At 42.0% G+C, this 20955-nt stretch overlaps 1 protein-coding gene across 1 annotated transcript in view; it reads left to right on the top strand.

The window, feature by feature from the left end:
* Positions 1–90: 90 nt before the first annotated feature.
* The window catches only part of IQCH (IQ motif containing H), a 50907-nt gene continuing 30042 nt past the window's right edge, over positions 91–20955 (top strand). The window contains exons 1-11 of the mRNA XM_058033408.1: positions 91–148; positions 441–585; positions 774–890; positions 3068–3190; positions 8750–8861; positions 9522–9650; positions 10000–10214; positions 11734–12306; positions 12921–12987; positions 17614–17697; positions 19897–20072. Coding sequence (XP_057889391.1) covers positions 801–890; positions 3068–3190; positions 8750–8861; positions 9522–9650; positions 10000–10214; positions 11734–12306; positions 12921–12987; positions 17614–17697; positions 19897–20072 — 1569 coding nt within the window. The 5' untranslated portion in view covers positions 91–148; positions 441–585; positions 774–800. The remainder of the gene's footprint in view (positions 149–440; positions 586–773; positions 891–3067; positions 3191–8749; positions 8862–9521; positions 9651–9999; positions 10215–11733; positions 12307–12920; positions 12988–17613; positions 17698–19896; positions 20073–20955) is intronic.

Consider the following 20955-nt stretch of genomic DNA (forward strand, 5'->3'; position numbering starts at 1 on the left):
ACCGGGCGGAGCGCGGGCTCGGCCTTCGCTGGATGCGCTGTCCCCCCCCCCGGCGGCGGGGCGGATGGTGCGGCCCGGCCGGCGCGTCCCGTTGCCGGGAGCGGCGGTGCCGCCGTGGCCGCGGCCGGAGCGGGGCTGACGCTGCCCGGTGGGTTCGGACAGCGCCGGGAGCGGCTCCTCCCTGCCCCGACCGGCCTCTCTTGGCCCGGCAGAGCAGCCGGGACACCCCGGGTTACCCCTCAGCACCCCGGGTCATCCCTGGGCTGAGCGCGGCGCGGCCGGTGCCGTGAGGGGCCGGGGGACGCGCGGGGCTCGGCCCTGCCTGAGGGGCAGCGGGAGTGAGCGGGGATCGCGCTGTGGGTGCTGCGGGGCTGGGGAGCCCGGAGCTGTTTGGTTAACGTGAATACTCGGGTTTGACATGGGCTGGGCTCTCCTCACAGGCTGCCTGCAGTTTGTGTCCCTCCTTAAGGATTTTGAGATCCCTGCCCACTGAAAGCACCTGTGCCGTGTGTGAGATGTGTGAGGAAACATCCTTCCTTAAGCGGAGAATCTCAGTCCTGAAGTTTATTGTCACTGCTTTGTGAGGTTTGTTTTAAAATGGAGTTTTTCCAGCCTTTCTACAATCAGTTTAAGTACTTGGGTTTGTATTCTTGGTTTATAATAGTACAGAAGTATGGGGAGTCACATGGATCCTTTTTCCTGTATTTAGGAATAATTTCATTTGAATTAACCTCATAGGGTTTGGTCGATTTTTGTCCTAACTTGCTTTTTAGATTCAAGAAGACATTCAGAATCTTAAAATGGAACAAAACAACTTGAAAGGAAATGCAGAAGCTGTGGATATTTGTGACCTCAGAAAAGCAACTGACAGGCCTGAACTTGGGCTGAGAGTAAGTAAAATAGACCAGATCCAGACAATTATTCTGTTTTTAAAGTCTGTGTTAATAATTCACTTGGGCCACTTATTTGTTGTGTTACAAGATCCCTTTCCAATCAGCAGCTGATGAGATTATTCAGACATTACAATTCAGAATGATGCCTCCCTTTTGTGGGTCATCAGAATTAACCGATCTTGATCAGCCAAAATCAGATTTTTAGTCTGACAGAGACACAAAGTTTATCAACTTTTCAGTCAGGCAAAGACCTGGTTGCCTAATGAACCAAGTTAAATAAAATTAATTTCCTTTATATCCTTGTAGTAGGCTAAACATATTTTTTCCCTCTAACAGAAACAAGCTGAAAATTATTCCAGTGTTATAGATAGCCAAGAGTTAACTCTTTCTTCAGCTGGTAATAAAGAAGTAAATTCCAAAGAGCCCCCTAAGTGGTAAGTGAAACAGATGTTTTATTGCAGCAAAACACAAAAACTGAGGTGACATAATCATGTAAAGCAAGTGGGAATATTGACCTAGAAAAAGTTAGTTTAGTCATTTCCTATTTTGATTTTAAGTTAAAAAAATATGCAAGTGTAAATGCAATTCTAAGTGGCTTCAGCAGTGCTCTGCTAACTTGCGTGATTTTACTTCTGCAAAATGCAAGTTTAAATAAAAATACAGTCATTTGGATAGAAGTGGGTGAAAGCAGGGTGGGTTTAGCAGGTGAAATCCAAGCAGTTTTTAGGAAGCTCAGTGCCTGTTTCTGTCCCCATCAGGAATCCTGAATTTGGAGCCTGTGAGCAGCAGCTGGTCCTGCCCCGGGTGCCGCCCCTGGCTGTGCAGAGGAGCAGCAGAGCAGCCCCACGGGTGTGGAACCACAGCCTGATCCTGCTGCACATCCATGGCTGCTGGGTGTCCTGTGCATCCCATAATGCTCTGGCTGCCCAGAGTCAGGCTTTGATATCAGGGTTTGGTATCAGGGTTTGAGGGCACCCCATGATGAAAGTGCTAAAACTCCTCAGCAGAAGGAGCAGCTGAGACAGGAGCCCTCTCCCAGCCCAGGGTAACATTTGGGCTGGGAAAGATCCCAGTGCCATCCATGCAGGGTGGAATTGGCCCTTCCCACCCACCCAAGCTGACAAAGCCACTTTATCAAGTGTTTTTTTATTAATAATTCCAGTTCTTGTTATCCTGTGTGGCACCTTCCCCTCTCCATTGATCATTTCCCTGTCAGCTGAGTGAGGAGTTTGCACTGGGAACCATCTCCTGCTTTAATTGAAAGGTGCTCAATTCCCCCAATTCTGGTTTTAATAGCACCAGCACTTTCCTCCCTGCATAACGGTGTGTTATAGTAATAAAATAAATACCACAAAAGCACTGATGAGGTGAAAATTGAACTTTCTGTCTCTGTGCAGCCATGTGGCTAAAAGAGTAATTGGCTTGGATAATAACTTGTGTTCTTACAACCCCAAATCTAAATGAGCATCTCATTGATACATCTGCTTGTAATTACCATCAAAAGAAGAGAGAATATATAGTGCAGATAAATAAATGAAAGCATTTTTACTGCTTTCACAAAGTAACACAGTTCTTCAACACTTCAAGTACACATCTAATGATTCTTGAACTTTTTATGGGATATTTTATTTCTAAAAATTGGAATTTTTCTGGATTTATTTTTACATTTATACAAAAGAATATGCACCAAAATATTTTTAACTTAAGAAACTTCTACTGTAATAAAAACATAGGGCATCCCTCTGGGGTTTATAGGTATGCTTTAGGTGTTTCTTATAACAAGAAGAAACTTTTAAAGTCTTTTTCTGCCCATTGGGATTTAAATCATCATTATTTTTATTAGCAGAATAGTTGAGCTCATTCCATGCAGATCACAGAGTGCATTAAGAACTATATTTTAATTCTGATTACTGTCAGGGGTTTTTAATTCCTCATTTACTAATGGTCAGGTTCTGTGCCTGCATTGATGTGTCCATTTGGATAAAAGTTCCACTCCTTACAAAGTTTTCCATCTAAGCAAAGGCACTTTGCTGTTTGCCCAGTTCTGTGTGGAGTCAAAAAATAGCAATTTTTATAATTATTTTGCAAATTTACAACTTGTTAGCCAGTTTCTACTTCTACACACTTCAGCTCCAGTGTAGTTATTTCAGGATTATCCCTATTCTCTATTTCAGCAGCAGGTGGAAATGGATTTTAAAATCATGCTTGACCCAGAGAACATGGAGAATAAAGCTGGTTTAAAACTTCTCAATGATGAGACCAGGCTGCCACTTATAGCTAAGAAAAAATCTGCTCCTGTAAGTAACTTTTATTATTTTATGGGTTTGTTGTATGCGTTGCTTTACACTGTTACAGTTAATATTTACTAGTCCTAAATAAAATATTCACATTAAAGTTATTTCCTCATAATTTCCTGCTTTTTGACATGGGTATTTAAAGATCAGAACATTTTGAGTGGTGATACTGGGAAAAACAAATCTGAAATGTAACAGGTTTATGTCCCAAGATCCCAATCCAGCAAAAATAGGGATGTGCATGGTCAGGAATGTCAGGAAAATCAGGCAGAGGAGATCAGCTGGAGCTTGGGGACTTCTGCATGTGACCCAAAAGTGCAGCAAGAACTAAAAGCCCATTCCTCTCCCTGCTCTGGGAGTGTTCAGATTGTGCAAGGTGAAGTTTTGATTTTCCCAAATTTCCCTCCTGCAACTGCAAATTTCAGTTTTGCTGCCAGTTCTGGAATTATTCTGCAGCAGTTGAATGTAAAGATGATATTTTTAGCAAAGAATGCTTTCAAAAAAAAAAAAAAAAACAAACCAAAAAAGAGTAGGCACATCCACCCCTCCAAAGAATCAATTATGTTCACAAATTTAGCACAGCACTCTGGTCCACACAGCCAATGGTCTCACATGGGGATGCTCTCCTAAAATTTAATTTATGTGGCAGAAGCATCCTGCAGCAAGCCCAGTGCTCTAGGAGAGATTCTGGGTGTTTGGTTTTAAACAACACAAAGAGAATCTGTGAATGGCACAGTTGTGAGCTGCCACTTATGAAAAAATGATTTTTGGAAAGCTGTTGCCCAGACTTGAGAGGTGATTTGTGTAACCCTGTGATAATAGAGTTAATTAGAAAAAAGCATCATGGCTAATAGGTTTTTAGAAGCACTCTAAAACACTCACAGAGAGGAATATTATCTGGCTGCAGAGAGCCATGTGTTTTACCACTCTCCCTGAAACATGCACTGAGCACAGGGAACTTATGGGGGATTTAAACTGCAAACTTTAATGTGAATTGTGAATTGCTCAGGCTCCCAGATACATATTTACAGTTACTGAGGAGCTGACAGGCTTAAAATCCAAGCAGGTGTTTCCTCTCTAATTTATTCTCTTCAAAAATTTAGGGCACAATGTGTGGTTTGGGATGTTCTGCCTTCTCTGGCTGTAAAATTTTTGCAGTTGCTATTTGCTAGATATATTTGTTGTTAAAGGGAGCGCTTCAGGGAGGGATTTGATGTGATCTGTACGATGATACCTGTGATTATTAGCGGTAAGGCCAGTGAATCAGGTGCAGTTTCAGGCGCACAGTTTGGGTTCATTTGGGTAAATTTCCATTAAAGCGGCTGCGGAAGGGGCGGCCGGCAGGGGGCGCTGTCCGTACGCGCACGTCCCTGCGCTGTCCGCGGGGTCAGCGAGCGGCTCCCCAAAAAAACCCCCAAAATCACCCGCGTCCGAGCAAATTCCAATTAAATTCCAAACTAATTGCTTGTCTCCCTCCATTCAGGAGTTTCCAGGGAGGGCTGAGCGGCTGAGAGAGTTGTGAGGTTGAAAAGTCGGGGTTGGAGGTGACCTGAGGGGTCAAGCACAAATCTACCCGGACTTTTTATTATCCTGCCATTCCACTAGTTGGAAAAATTATTAGTCAGGGTTTCATTGTTTCACCAAAAGTGATGTCTTTTCTTCTTCTTTTGGTATTATAAAGTTGCTGATGCTGGGTTTTATTATAGAAACTAAGAACAATGAACTGTTGCCCTTTTGGACCTTTTTGGGTCTAATAATAATGCTTCATCCTCTGCCAAGTTCTGTAGTTATTTTAAAATGAAGGCTGTAATTCTGTTTGAAACACACACTGGGCATCACTTTTTTTTTGCAGTTTATATCTGGATGAGAGATGAAAAATGATGAGTGGATAATTATTAAATATGTATACTTCCCATGGAGTATCCAGCCAAAGGAACAGTAATCTGAATTGCAGCAAAAATAATTCTGATGTACTGCTGCAATGTAGAAAAGATTCAAAGCTCTACCTTCTGTTTTCATAGGGCTGCTGTTCTGTTATAGAATTATACTGGCACTTTTGGGTCCTTGTTTTCTTATAAATGTATATTATACTGTAAACTTAGGAACCTTTTCATTTATTCATGAGGTAGAATTTAATATGGTGATGATTTCTAGCCTTTATGAGTTGCATCTTATCTGGTGTGGCTCTAATGGTGATGGCAGTGATTCTGAGGCTTTTTTTAAGCTCACTTGTTTGAGCACAACCATTCTAATCATATCTTCAATTATTCATTCTTTATTCAGCATTTGCATGCTGCTAATCATTAACGCTTATCCCTGAAAGTGTATTTATTTTCAAAATTATAAAGCAAAGCAGGGAAATTCCTTTCATTTCAAGTGACTGGAGGAAGATGTAGAAGAAATCCAGGTTTTTTGGTGGCCCAGAGCTGATTGTGTTTTAAAGCCAGGCATGTGGCTCTAATTACAGCCAAAGCAGAGTTTGGCAGTGGTGGCAGGATGAGACTTAAACAAATTGATGTCACACTACAGTAAATCAAAAGAAGCTCCTTGCATTTGTATTAGGGTGTGTGATCATAATAAGCAGCACGGTGATTGAATAAAATCCTCTTGTCACTAAAAATAAAAAGGAAATAATTGCTGGGAGAGAGTTAAGGTAACAGATGAGTGCAGTCAGCATCCTCTCAACCTGGAAATGGGAGTGTGAAGGTCACCCCATCTCTCCTGACAAACGCAGAACGTTTTGTTGGTAAACAAATTAATCTTTTGAAAGGTCACCATTTGTTTGAAGTTTTTATCCAGTTCTTGTCATGTGGAATTGGAGCTGGAGTGTGATTTTGCCAGGCAGGGGTGCAGGCAGAGCTGCTGAAGCTGTTTGTGTGCAGCCCAGCGTTCCCTGCCAGCTCTGTGCCTGCTTGGGATGCCACGGGCTGCTGCTCACAGCTGGACAGGGAGGGAGCTCACCCTGAATTCCAAGCAGGGATTGATCCCACAAAATCCTGGCCCTCTGCCCACCAGGAAAGCATCCTGTGCTTCAAGGCAGCAATTATCTGCCTCACTCCCTTCTGTGCTGCTGCTGTTTGACAGAGCAGATGTGGGATGCACCAAAGTTCTCCCTTCATCCTCTGTCCCACCTGTTAGGGAGGAGTTCTGGTGGATCTGGGTTTCTGGGGGAGCAGGAAAGGGGTGCAAAGCTCAATTTTTTCCAAATTGACAGTTCAGAGCCATCTCTGGCTACTTTAAGAGCTTAGAGAAGGTAAGGATAACACAAGATCTATTGTTAAAGATGCAATTCCAAATTTTTCCAGTTAAACTTACCCTCTCCAAGCCCTTTCCTGACGGGCTCCTGAACATCCTGGAAAGTGACCTTAGTTCCATTGGTTTTATTTTGCTGTGCTTCCTCTTTCCCTTTATAGGGGTGAGTGCTGTGTCCATCAAATCCTGGCAGGAACTTCTTAACAGCAAATCTGACAGTTTGGAGAAGATTAATTTATCATTCCATCTATCTGTTATATCCCTTTTTCCCCATCGCTATCAAACCCTCAGATTTTCTGATATTTATTTACCAGATCTCATATCTCTTTTCCTGGTACACAATACTCCTCTTTCCTCTGTATTTAATACCAATCTCTGTTTCTTTTACTGGAAGAAAAAATACTTACAAAGATATTTACCAAAAAAACCCACAAAAAATGTTCTAGTTAAATATTGCTAGGTAAAAAGAAAACAAATAGAGAACTAATCAGAAAAATCCCTGTGGTGTTCCAACAAGTGCCCTATTTAAAATGAAGCAAGAAGAAAAAAAATTTAGAGAGGTTTATCCACAGGAGAAAAACACTTTAGAAAGGGTAATAGAATTGTTTTCCTTGTGTCCCAGGTTAATTACACTCAGAAGCACTTGAAATGAAAAAATAGTTTTTTAGCACACTCCAAGCATATTTTAAGGCAAGTCAGCCTTGGTCTGCCCTGCAATTTAAGAGCTCCCTTCCAGCCCTGCAAAACTGAATTTTTGAAGTGCTCATGGTGAAGCAGTGATGTTAAAACTAAAACCTTTCTCTTGCAGTACTTAATATTATGTTTGGGGTCTTGTTATGGTTGTGTTGGTGTGATTTTAGTGGCAATAACTCCCAGAGTGGCAGCAGCTGGGCAGTTTTGCTCTGGTGTCTCCCTGAGGTCTCCAGGAGGGAGCCAGAGCAGCACTCAGGGTGCTGGGGGTGAAGGGGAGGGCTGGGATTTTCATGGGGAGCTGCTCGGGATCAGCTCCCTGTGCTCCTGTCCTGCTGATGGTGGCACTGGGCAGTGTCAGTGAGAGATTAAATTAAATTAAATTCCATTTCTGTTCCATCAGCTGTCGTTCTAACATCACACCTGCCATGGACTTTATAGAAATTAATGGATGCAGCACAAAAGAATTAAATATCTGTCTCCAATTTAAAAAAAAAAATCAAAACCCCCAAGCCTCCAGGCTGCTTTTGAACTCACACACTGCACCTGAACTGCTTTTCCTTGCAGCCTATTCCATCTCTATGAACACAATGAAAACAAATATATTTCATGTGCTGTTTATCATAACAAAACCTCATAACTGGGATTTCAATTAGGATAAAACTGACCAGGAGTTAAATCAGTGCTGCCCTACTGCTGCACCAGCAACAGTCTGGAAGAGGAATCACTGTTTAATTCAATTTCTTACCTTTTTATATATTTTTGTTGTGGCCTCACCAGACTGCTGGGTTGAGGGTGAGCAGGAAAATGTGGATTATGATTTCCTTTTCTCAGTATCACTTACATGGCAGCAGGCATGAAGTTAACCTTTGTTCATGGTTATTGCTGTTTTCTTGGAACACCAGGACATGAGGATTCATCCACCTCCATCCCTTAGAACAGAACGTTCCAGAATGGCCATAACTGAAATGAGGGCCTGGGATTGCTCTGAAAGGTTCTCTGTGATGATAAAAAGTGCAGATTTTCTCTCCCTCATCTCTTGTGGGCAGCACTGTTAGACAAATTGGGAGGAAAGATTGGAATAGTTAATTTGGATCTGTCTCATTTCCCTCCTGAGAGTTCCTTCTCTTTTTAGAAAGTTGCTGGGTGCTGTTATTCAATAATTAGGACACAACAGTGCTCCAAGATCCCAGTCATGGCTTGGATTGCACTAAAAGCTTGGTAATCACTCATTAAAAGCTAATATTTTAAACTGTTTCTTTCTCCTTCTGCTTCCTTGGGCCTGCTGTATGCATTTTATATTTTTAACACTGTTTTGTCAAGAAAGACTGCTCAGTTTCAAGGAGAGTAGTGTAAATACAAACTTCCTGAGATCCCTTCATTAAATAGTACACAAGGCATCAATTAAATTTAATTAACTTTATTTTCAATGACTGAAGCAACAACAGTAGACAATACTGTAGCATGTTCACAAGTAATAAAAGGAGTGGTGCGCTGTTAATTCTTAATGAAACAGTCACAGCAGAAATTCTGTTTATTATTTATTGCTGCAGGAGTAGAGGATGTGTAAATGTGTAAATCCCAGATTCCCTGTGTCACAGGAGGTTCTGTCTCTCCCAGGTGTGCAGTCAGAGGACAGGGAAGGATCCCACAGCCCCCAGCCCTTGGGCTTTGCCTGCCTTCCTCTCCCTGGGCTCTCCCTTGCCCCTGCTAGAGGGGGACACCCCGAAAGGTGAGTCCCAGAGGGCCCTGGGTGCTGCTGCTTCCAGCAGATGTTTGGGAATGGAATTTCCTGCCCCCTCCAGGCTTCCCAGAATTGTGATTTCAGACATTGCAAAGGGTGGGGTGAACTTTAGGGTGTAGGGTGATGGAGGGTGTGGAGTGTGTCCTGTGAGCATCACCCTGGGGAGCTCTGGAACTCACAGGGTTCATCTGAATTGTGAATTGTCTGTGTGGTGGAGGTTCTGGTCTAAATGCCACTCAAACTATCATCATTAACAGCTGGTTATTAATTGCCCAGTCTTAACTAGGCTTGCACTGTTTTAGCAATCAGTTTTTAGTGGGAATTCTATGATTATATTGTGCTTTGCAAGAGTTGATTCTCACCTATTCTGCATATTAAATTGCATTGTACAAGCAACGCAATTAATAGATATACAAACATATTTCAGAATTAGCACTGCTGCAATATCTTACATGTATTTATCAAGTTTGATAGGCACAGCTCACCTTCCTTCAAGGTAAAATATTGACTGTTTAAGATAGGAATCTTTCAGTTAAAGGAAACTGCTGCTTTTGTGGTGTTGATGCAGAACTTGGAATTCTTTCTTCATTGCCAAGAACTCCTTGTCATTCCCAGCTGGAATTGCTCAGCAGTTCCATCTCCCTGTAGGTGCCCTGAGCCCCAGTGGGCAGAGGCTGATCCTCCCAGCAGCACTGAGAGCTCTGCCAGCCCCTCCTGCCGTGCCCAGAGCAGCTCCTGGCCCTCAGTTCCCCAGGCAGCACAAGAAACCAGCTCTAGGTGAGTACAGAGCACTGCAAACAGCCTTCAGCTGCACCTCCAGCTTCACTCCCAGCTTTTATCTCCCACTCACCATGTTCTGCAGGGCACAAAGCACAGGGAAATCCTGTGTCTTGCAACTGGGTTGGAATCAGATTTCTTTGTCTGGGAGGGTTTGGTTCTTGTTCATTCTGGGCTCCTCCTACCTGCACATTTCAAATTTTAAGCACCCAAATCTGAAGCCCTGCCCAGTGCTGGGTGCTGGGAATCATGACTTTGACCAGATGATCAGGCTCCTGTTTGCCACATGGTTAAATTAACAACTGATAATAAGTTGATAAAAAGTGCAATCCACGATTTATTTGCACAGGAGAGATCAGTGTCAGGCTGGACCCTGAGAGCACAGACACCATCACCCTCCCAAAGCCAAAGGAAGCAGTTTATGGCACATATTCCTCTAGTAAAGGGAGCATTCCATCACTCCCTTCCAGCAACTCCGTGCTTTCAACAAGGAGATCAAGGCCAGAGTGGAGGTGTCCAGCTCAGCAGCTGCAAACTGAGGTGCACATTCCCCCTCAGACACAGGTAACTGATGGAAGGGTCACTCAGTGAGGATAATGAGGGTTTTATTTGTGTTTTTTTATTGTCTTCACCAGGGCTGGTTTAAGGAGGGACTGTAAATCTCAGGAGGGTTTGAACCACGTCCAGTAAATACTGAAATAAAATAACAAATCCTTTGTGTATTCCCAATTTCTGCTCTTTCAAGTCTTCTACCTGAATTTGTCTGAGTTTTTTTTTTTTTTTTTTTCACAGAATCTTAGAAAATTAGTTTAGAAAGGATGTGAGGAGGTTATCCAGACCTCCAGGCAGAATCACTTGTACCTGTAATATTGCAGACAGCTGTTTTCTAACCTGTTCTGAAAACTTTGGGTGATAGCAACCCCTCAGCCTCCCTGGGCCATCTGTTCCAGTGCTTAACTAACTATCTTTACTGTTATAAAGGAGTTTTTGAATGCTTCATCTCCATTTCCCTCACTGCAGTTAAGCAAATGTGGTGTTTCCCTTTCTATTTACAGAAGACTCTGGGGGACTTTGACCTTGACTGCTCAGTGCCTGCTCTTTGTTCCTGATCCCCGTGGAAAAGGGACATTTCTTTCTTTTGTGGATAATTACTGTGTTCTGTGACAAAATCTCTGGAGTTTTGCTCCATCTTTTCAGACTTTTTGACTTTTGTTCTGTTGAGGAGGTGTGAAAATGAGAGAGAAAGTAAACTTGATAAATGGAGATTGTGGAATCATGGAATAGTTTTGGGTGGAAGGGACCCTAAAGCTCAGGGACACCTTGCACCATCCCAGGGTGCTCCAAACCCCGTCCAGCCTGGCCTTGGGCTCTGCCAGGGATCCAGGGGCAGCCCCAGCTGCTCTGGGAATCCATCCCAGCCCCTGTCACCCTCCCAGGGAACAATCCCTGTCCAAACTCCCATCCATCCCTGCCCTCTGGCAGTGGGAGCCATCCCCTGTGTCCTTTCACTCCAGAGCTGTAATAATACCCTCCCCATCTCTCTTAGTGCCAGTGAGATGTTGAAATAAATAAAAATAATTACCCAAAAATAGTGTGAGTGTAGTGCCCTTAGATTGGAAATCAGAGCTAATGAGTTGCTGGCTGAAGTTGCCAGGAGTTAGGGAGTGCTGGAATGTTTCTGTTCCAAGCTTTACCCCATTTGCATTTTTATGGAAGGATGTTTCCCATTCTCCTGGGAAAGGTGGAGGCAGCCTCAGTGCAGGAATGCCACTGCAGTTACTTGCTGATTTTAGTCCAGTGAATCTGTAAAGTTTCATTTTTATATTTGGTAAATCAAGCACTCCTTGCTGCAACTGATGTATATTTTTTTTACATTGCTCAGAGTTTTGCATTACCCTGGAGGTTTCTGTGTGGCAGTGGGTGTGATGGTAGAGCTGGGCAGGATTTGTGGCTCTGGTGGACAGAACCAGGATCAGTGCATTTCAGATTCACAAATCCCCTCAATCAAGTCATAAAAAAATAACAAAAAAGTGCATTTTGACCCCTCATTTACAGCCCATCTGTGATTCTTCTCTTCCCACAGCCCCCACAAACAGCTCAACCCTTCCAGGATCCCTGCTTGGACATTGCTGTTCTCCAGAAAGCTCCAGGTGTTCTGACCCTTCAACACCTCCATCATTCCTCCTGGGGGAGCACTGTGGGGTTTTTGGAACCCTCAGAAAAGCTCCTCGAAGACCACTCTGTCCCCCTGGCCACCATCAACAGCCAAAAGTTGGCACAAATCACCTCGGACTTGGATTTTAAAGAGAATCCCACCAAAAGTGACATTTTGTCCATGATGAAGAATCAGCCAGCTGTGGAAGAGACCCCAAATGGAGCTGGGCAGGGGGGCAGCACAGGGGGGCACAGGGTGGGTCCCAGCCCCGTGCCAGGCTCAGGCCAGCAGCAGCAGTGGGCAGCAGGTGTGACCAGCCCTGGGCAGCAGCAGTGGGCAGCAGGTGTGACCAGCCCCGTGCCAGGCTCAGGACAGCAGCAGCAGTGGGCAGCAGGTGTGCTCAGCTCCTCCTGGCGCTCCTGGAGTCACCTGGCACGGCTGAGGGGTGCCCTGAGGGCAGCACGGCGCAGACACCTGGAGAATTTCTGCAGCAGGGCCAAGGTGTGTGCTGCTGGCAGCTGGTGCTGCAGCGCTGCCTCTGCAAACATTGCTGCTCCCATCCTGCTCCCCCTGTAAGCATCCCCCTGTCCAAGGATCATATTTCATCTTTCATCAGCAATTCAGCCTTTGTGGCTGCAAAATCTGTCGCAGTGTTTCTGGTGAAAATGTCCCTTCTCTTTGGCTTCAGTGGTTCTGTCAGAAAATCAATGTTTTAACTGCATTACCTTAGTTCCTTATATATACCTTGTGGCACTTAATTTGCTGCAAAAAAAAAAATCCCTCTCTTGTCTACATTCCTGTCACCACTTTGTCAGAAAGTATTTAAGTTTGCAGACAGCCTCTTAATTAGTGCTCACAATTTCATTTATGTTTGCTTTCTTTTTTTTTTCATTCATATTCTGTTAATTAAGTGAGCAGCCTCTAATCTTCCCCTGCCAGTAGCTTCATGTAGCCACCTAATTAAATTAATTGGGGAAGATGTTTTAAGTATGTAATTAAATCAATTAATATAATTTATGCCTGGCTTAACTGTACAGTGGAAAAACAGCTGAAGTTTGACTAGATGAATCCACTACAGCTTCCTGTCACTGATCAATGCTCTTCTTGATTTTTAGCATCTGGCAGCCAACTGGAATCGCATCAGGACCTCCAGGAGGACTATTATCCATATCCCATCATTAGGTATAACACTTTTGCCTGCAAATCTATCAGCAACCTCTATTACCCACCACATTATGACTCCTTGATTGAGTTCAAGGAAGGCCCCTTGTTTTATTCAAATTGGTCTCGGCAGGAAAATGTTCTCGACATGATGAGAGTAATAACACAGGGCCCTCGCTCGAAATGCCGTTTAATTTGGGGATTAAGCAAATAAAGTCATTATGTGGGGGCCTCTATTCAGTGGAGAGGTGATTTGCTGTAATTTGCTTTCATCTGTATGAAATGAACTAAAAAGTTGTGTATTTTTTTTTTCCCTCTGAAATAACAGATAATGTTTGCAGGCTCCTTTAATGAGAGGCGATGCCGGGCCCGTGCACGCCGGTGCTGGTGCAGCAATAAGGCAGGATATTGCTTGTACACTGATTTTAATCAAATGTGCAGTCAAAATGATAAGCTACATTCTCTGAAATTATTTAGTTCTAATTACGAGCAGATGGGATGCTTTATTTGCACCTAGGGCGCCTGAGCAAAAGGAAATGCTGTGTGAACAAGAATAATTAAGAAGTTGAATAGTGTTTTTTGCGCTTAAATAATCTGCAGTTTCATGTTAATTAGCACTAATGTAATTATTTAATTACATTTATGAACTGGGGGAGCCGAAAAGCTGGTTCCTGCCACGTAATGGCAAAGTGGAGGTGTTGAGAAATTAAGAGGATGATTTCTTGGGAATTTCTAGGACGCACTGATAATCTCCTAAAACATGAAATCCTTGTCAAAACGCTCCTAACTGCATTTATAATTTGTATTTACACAGCAAATTAATTGACCTGAGAGCTTCAGGATTTTGTAAAGTGAATTGGTTAAGACCTGAATTAATGAAGATGGTAAATAAGTTTTAAACTCTGTTTGGCAGCCCAGATAGCCCTTTATTCCCTGATCCTGCTGACTGTGTCTAACCTAAATATACATTTGATCAACAGCTCCTTCTAATTACACCTGTCCTAAAGTCTTGTGACCATCCCAGGTTGAATCATGACTGAATCCTATTTTAAACCAGGACAATTTAAAAATAATTTAGACATTCCAGTGTTCTAAACTGGATAGAAACGTGGAGGAGAGCATTTAGGCAGAAAAAAAGCAATTATTAATTAGGTGTGTGAATTCCAAAGTCAGCAGAGTTGTTGCACACCAGATGTTTTCAAAGTCGTATTAAAATAATCCTCAGTATAATCAAAACAGGCTGACATCAAAAATTAATCATTATGTCTCTGTTCTTCTGCTGGATTTGGGGATTTATAGAAGATTTTTAAATTATTTCAACCTCTTAAGTAAATGGTAAAACTCCAGGGAAATTCCACTTTTTCAGCACTTCACTGGGAGCCCAGGCCCTGATTTTCACAGCCTTGTGCTGTAAATACAGGAATTTAGAGATGTAGGATTTGAGTGGAATCTCCCCCTTAATGAGGAAGAAAATACAAGAAAGATAATTTGAGTGCAGATATTTTTTTAGAAAATTAGAAAACCTATATAAGTAGGTTAAAATATTGAAAAAAATATAAATTCTTCCCTTTAAAAGAGGGGTTTGAAAGTGCTGTTTGGAAAAGTTATTCCTGCTTGTTCTATTAAATGCAACTATGTCTGGATATTTCCAGTATTCCATAGGGATTTTACATGGATTAAATCATGATAAGTTTATTAAAATATAATGGAAATATTTGGGGATTTTTTCCTTCTTTTGATGTGATACGATTTAGACTGATTTTGAGAAACAGCAATTTTGATTTGATCTAATTTTAAGAACAGCTAATATTTAAAATTTTGAACGGTGAAAACATAAAATCCCTACACTAAAAACTTTTAAAATCTAACAATAAAATTTTTTTATGTTTAATTATTCTGCTCCTGCACATTTGATAATTTAAAATTAAGAATTATTGGAGTAGGTTTAGAGGAAGCTGGAAAACTTAAACAGCAAATATTTAGCTCAGTCAAAAAGGACTAAACATGTGAATTGCCAGCTGATTTCAGCAGTGTTTTTATTTTTTACTACCTTTTGCTACCATAAAAAATTTTTAAGCTACAAAACCTGGGACAGAGCAGATTAACAAAAAGACACCAAAGTTTGATGATACTCAGTGATTTCTCTGTTCAGTTTTGTAAATCAGGAATAAAACCTGAAATTCTCTGCTCAGTGTCCTTGATTTCAGCATTTGGGATAAATCAGAGTCTGATTTTTCTTCCCTTGCAGGTGGGATTCCAAGGAATGGTGATAGAGGCAGGAGGGTGAATTTCTCATTTCACAACAGTTTCAGATTCACGTCAAGTTTCTGGAAATCATCCAGGAAAAGGGATGGTGAAGGGCTTGAATTGTACTGCTGGGAGGAGCAAATGGTTCCTTTTATTTCACCCAGACAAAAACTTGGGATTTCTAGGACAGTTAAAAAACAAAGCAGAATCCAGTGTTGAAGGATTGTTGTCAGGCAGAGTGAGGAGAAATTAATTTGAACCTTTAAATCAGATTTACTGCCACAAATGTGTGCCAAGCACAGAGAAAAATTGAGTTTTATTGATGAAACCTTGGCTGTTGTTTCCCAGAGCTGTCCCAGGTCCTGGGGAGCAGCAGGTGAGTGATCCCAGCTCCTTTTCCTCCTTCCCCTTCAGATCCTGCCCAAGAACTTTCTGTCCTGTCCCCCTCTGCTGTTCCTGTTCTCCAATGAACCTTTGAGGATTCTTTGCTGGGAGAAGCCACTTGGAGATGAGCAGAATTTATTAAGGAAATGTCAATTAAAGGGTCATTAAAGGGCTGAGGTTGGAAGGGGAATTAATTCCTCCTATTTTGGCACTGCTCCTGCACTTTGGAGTCATGAATGCCAAACCCAGTCCCACTCCCAAGTGCTCCTTTGTCCACATCCCAAATTCCAGGCACCATTTGGAATTTCTTGTCCAGGAACCAGAACTGATGGCACAGCTGCCCTGGAACATGAGGCTGGGATCACCATATATTGCATTTATTTGGCCTGGGGTTTGTTTAAACTGGAAGAAAAGGAATATTAACCCTTTAATGAGATTTCTCAGGTGTCCAGTTGTGGAGTTGGGAATGCTCAAGGTGGGTCAGGAGGAATGTGGTTCATCCTGCCCAGTGGGAGGGTGAGGATTCACCAGCAGTGAATATTCCTCATTAAATCTAATGGGGTCATGCCAGTGCAAGTTAATATATTGTCACTTAATATGGTTTATTAACCTCCCTCTGCAAAGTACAGTGCTACAGCACTGCATCTGCAGAGCCTGAGCAAAATGCAGATTTTAACTTACTTAATTGCCACTTTGTTGTTCCTTTCAAATAATTCCTGGCTTTCCAAGTGATGTTGGCATGTTATTTTTTGGCTCTATTCTTAAAACCCAATGTTTTCAGGGTAAGGAAATCACGGCATTCTGAGGCTGACTTTTAAATGGTTTGAAAATATTAGGCAGCATTTCTCGTGCCTTAAAATTGGGTGGGAGAACAAAATGAAGCCTTGAGACTAAAGTTTAAATACTCTGAGCAAGCTTTTTTCTAATTATTGTAGCTTAATACTAGAGGAGTAAAAAAAACCTAAAATCAATATATTTTACTTAGATGACTTCTCCAAGTGTCTGGTACCACTGTGCTGACTGTAATGTAAGTTTGGTAAGAAATGACCAAAAATTAAACTGGTAATTTAAATTTCTCTGTATTTTCTGATCTTCTGTGTGCAATTGCCACAGCACCTTAGAATGCTGATCACTTGCAGTAATTGTCTTTGTAATTAGGCTGAAATATCCACTTTGCTGTTCTCTACACGAAAGCACTGAAATAACTGAGCAGATTTTAGCCAAATTAAGCTTTCCCTGAGTTTCTGATAATTTTCCTTGTGCAGATATATGGAAATGTAAGGATCTTGTTCCTGAATCAGTCACGTTTTTATGGCAAATACTGAAAATTGGGACTAATCCTGATGGATTAAACAATTAATATCCCTGCTGGTGCTTGTCAGTGGAGCTGTGGCTGTTTGCACAGACACCACAATTCCTTTGGAATTCCACCAATTTGAAAATTACAGCCTTCAAAAAATTATAGTTACAGTGCTGCTGTCGTTTCCTGCAGTGTTTTTGAACGTGAGCAGGGAATCAGCTGGAATTGTGACCTGCAAAGAGATAATCCAGGCTCAGACAGGCTGTCACTCACCTTTCCTCTGCAACAAAGTGAGCAGGTAGCACTGAGACATCTCCTTAATGAAGTGGCTTGGGTGCCTTTTATCTGTGTGAAGGACAAAATTACCAGGATTCTTGCTTAATGATGGTGTCAGGGTTTTTTTCTTCTCCAGTGTTTACAAAAAAAAAAATTATCTAGCAACATGAAAGACTCCCAGCAAAATGGTCTGCATGGTTAAATTAGAAAACTCTGTAGGGCTGTAACATTCAGGTCTGTATTTAAATGAGAGAAAAATGTGAAGTTACATCAGTAATAAAAGTAAATTCAGAGAAATGCTGCAATGAGTGCTGTGAAATTTCAAATAGGGTTTTTTTCCCAGCTTTTTTGAATCCAGAAATCTGATTTTTTTTTTCCCCCCCAAATCTGTGCCAGGGGTTTCTGACTACAGTTTGAGGGGGGCTTTCCTTGTTTTCCAGGATATTCCCAACACATCCGTGAGCACATCCCTGACCTTGCTGTCCAGCAGAACCTGCAGATGGGGAGGCTCTGTGACATCCTGGGTATGTGATAGCCCCTGCTCTCTGGTTATTCCCCCAGCTGCCACTGAAAGGAAACAGCACAAACAAAATTATTATATTAAAATTATTATTATTAATATTAACTATAGAGCACAGGCTCTGACATCCTGGGTATGTGATAGCCCCTGCTCTCTGGTTATTCCCCCAGCTGCCCCTGAAAGGAAACAGCACAAACACTTTTTAAAATTATTATTAATATTAAATATAGAGCGGGGAGAAGCTGAGAAGGAATTGTGGCGTTTCTGGCCATGTTACCCATAAAAAATATGGATATTTTTGCCCCTCTCTGCTGAGGTGGAGCAGCTTCTCCTGTGAGCTGCTCAGCCCCACAGAGTGTTCAGGGCTCCCAAAATGAGGGAGCCCACGAGAAACATGTGCTCCAAAAGAGCAAGCCCTTATTTAAACCCTTTTTTTTTTCCTTTTAAATCAGCAAATGAGGCATAAGGCATCTATTTAAAAGTTTGGGTTTTTTTTTCCTGGCAGGCTTCTTTTAAGCAAAGCAGGGAAGGATATTAGTTAGCAGTGACCAACTGCATTGGCTCCCTGGAATGACATATTTTACATGATTCATGTATATTTCAGGATCATTATTATTTTATAAATGCCATTTAGTAAGTTTGGAACAAAAATATATTATGTCCAGAAATTTACAGTTGCCTAAAATAATAATGTAATTGCCTTTATATATTATCTAGGCACTAATACTGTTTCTTTTCCACTGTACTGGTTTTTTATTTATTTTTTTAATGTGGATTTTTTTTGGCTCTTAAATGATAGAAACTTAAAGGGACAAAGTCACACATTAAACATTTTTCTTCTGATTTCTGAACGTGAAAATTGGTTCTGCTGTAAAATAGACTACGAGGAAGATACAAACTAGTGAACTATTGACTAAATTATGGACTGGATCATGTGCTTTACCTGTGCCTGGCAGAGGAGCACTGAGATTTTCCATTTTGGTTTGGTTTTTCTTTGGAAAAGCCGAGGATTTCCTTGCTGTTTGTGATCTCCTGTGAGTGAAACTCTCCCTGGAGCCCCCCTGTGTCCTGAGGAGACTTTATCTCTCTTTGTAGGGCAGTGCCACAGCAGTGAAATGTGCTGCAGCTTTTTATTCCCAAATTCACCTGAGTTGTCAGTTTTGCACTTGAGTAGTGACTGGAGAATGGTGCTGAACTCTTCCATTAGTTATTTTTAATAGTGATCTGGTAAATAATTATACAAATACTGTGCTTGTGGGCTCTGTGGTACTTCAGTGCCTCAGGTGAGTTCTGGCCTCACATTTTAAATGTGGATTATTTCCCTACAGCTCTGGCAAAACAAAGCCAAGCAATGGGATCTCTCATTCACTGTCCAACATTTGGCTCAGGGTTTCCTTGTTCAGGCCTTGCTGTGCTGCAGCCCTTCCATGCAATAGCACTTATCCCTGGCACTTGTGCACAATAAAACAATGCAAGGCTTCCCACTGGTTTGGATCAAAATCTTGGAGTGCTCTTTGCCTATCACTGCCTCAAGGCCCATTAATTCATTAGCTCATCTATTGCCATTAATATTTTAGCAGAACAGAGTGGTTACAATTTTCCCAAACTGCCCGTGTTACAGATTTCCCTTCTGTGTGGACACAGCCCTTCAGCCCAAGCTGTTTTCCATGAGGAAAAGCAGATTTCCCCACCGTGCTGCCCTGCACACTGCCATGCCAGCAATGGTTATTAATGACACCCCACCCTGAGCTTTTGTGTGGGCAGCACAGGAGTAGGAACAGCCCATGGAAAATCCAGGCAGCGTAGAAAATTGCAATTTCCTCAGCTTTCTCAACTGAATGGCTCAGTTTTATAATTTACTGGCATTAATGGGATATATTTTCCAAGCAGTTCAATTCCCATTGATGTTAATGGGAGCTGGGCTCACAAATCCCCCTGCACCACTTCCCAAATCCTGCCCCAATATGTTGTGCAGATTGAATCCCAGGAAGCAGCTCTTCCTCTGGGTCACTGCCCTGCCTGCAGAGAAATGCTGAAGCACAGCAAACAGCCCTAAGATCTGGGAGTGAAGCCCCATTTTTCTCTATTTGCAGTGCTTTATGAGGGAGGGCTGCTGGTGAGCAGAGGGTTGGGCATGCTGGCATGGCTGTTGGGAGTGTGGCACCCTTGTCCCAGCAGTGAGCACTGTGCCCCTTTGTTTCAGATGCCAACGTGGACGTCATCTACATCTGCCCCCTTGCTCTGAGTGAGGAGTTACTGCAGTACTACAATAAACTCCTGGGTCTGCAGGCAGCTGTTAGATCTGGGAGCCCTGAGGACATGGCTGACCTGCAGGACAGGTTCAGAATTCTCACCCCTGAAGCTATAAACAGCTTCCCTGTGAGTTTGTCTTCTAATTACTACAGCTTGAGGGATGCAGTAAAATTAAATTGGAAATTTTATAACTTGCAACGCTCTGGTACACATCAGTGAAATATTATTGCAAGTTTAAGGGCTTTACTGATTAGACTACTAGTTAGAGCATTGGAAATAAATATCCTGGTTTAGCTTTATAGACTTGCTTGAGATAGTCCTAGATTGGCTATTTGTAGGCTCTCGTCCCTTCTGACTCTGTGCTTGGGACTGGGAACTTGATAGATTTATATCTCTAAGCAAATCATAGCAATAAACCATTCTTATTGCTCAAATTTTATCTATGGCTAGCCCAGCACTCAATCATTGCTGTGTTTGCAGTGGCTCTTGCAACTAAATCCAGTGCAGAGCTCCTTAAAGAACAAGGCTTAAACAAAGTTAGGTAATAATACAGAAATCTGAGTTTCAAACACGTCAGAATAATATATAAATATGAGCTCCAATAATACAAAAGTGATAGTTCCAGAATAGCAATTAATAATAGATAAAAATTAGTTCCAAACCTGTCAAGTCAGATTTAAATCAGTGTGCTAAAACATGTTCTAATTAATGTCCAGTGTGTTCGGTGTTTCTGGAAATGCTGCAGTGCAGTGGACACTTCACAGTGAAGAATATATTTGATTGTTTTATAGTTTTATATTCTAAAATTTATATTCTAATTTAAATAGTATTTATATTCTAATTTAAATATTAAACGCAGAGTGTCTTGGCTGGGATTGGATTGTTATCAAACTTTGTGGCACATTTAGGGGCTTTAATTGAAGCCTTGCTGCTGGTTTTGCTATTTTTTCTTTTTAAATTGCACTTTAGCCGTCATTGCAGGGTTTTTCTCTAGATTATTTTCCCAATA

Source organism: Melospiza georgiana, chromosome 13 (assembly GCF_028018845.1).
Source record: "Melospiza georgiana isolate bMelGeo1 chromosome 13, bMelGeo1.pri, whole genome shotgun sequence".
Taxonomy (NCBI): Eukaryota; Metazoa; Chordata; class Aves; order Passeriformes; family Passerellidae; genus Melospiza; species Melospiza georgiana.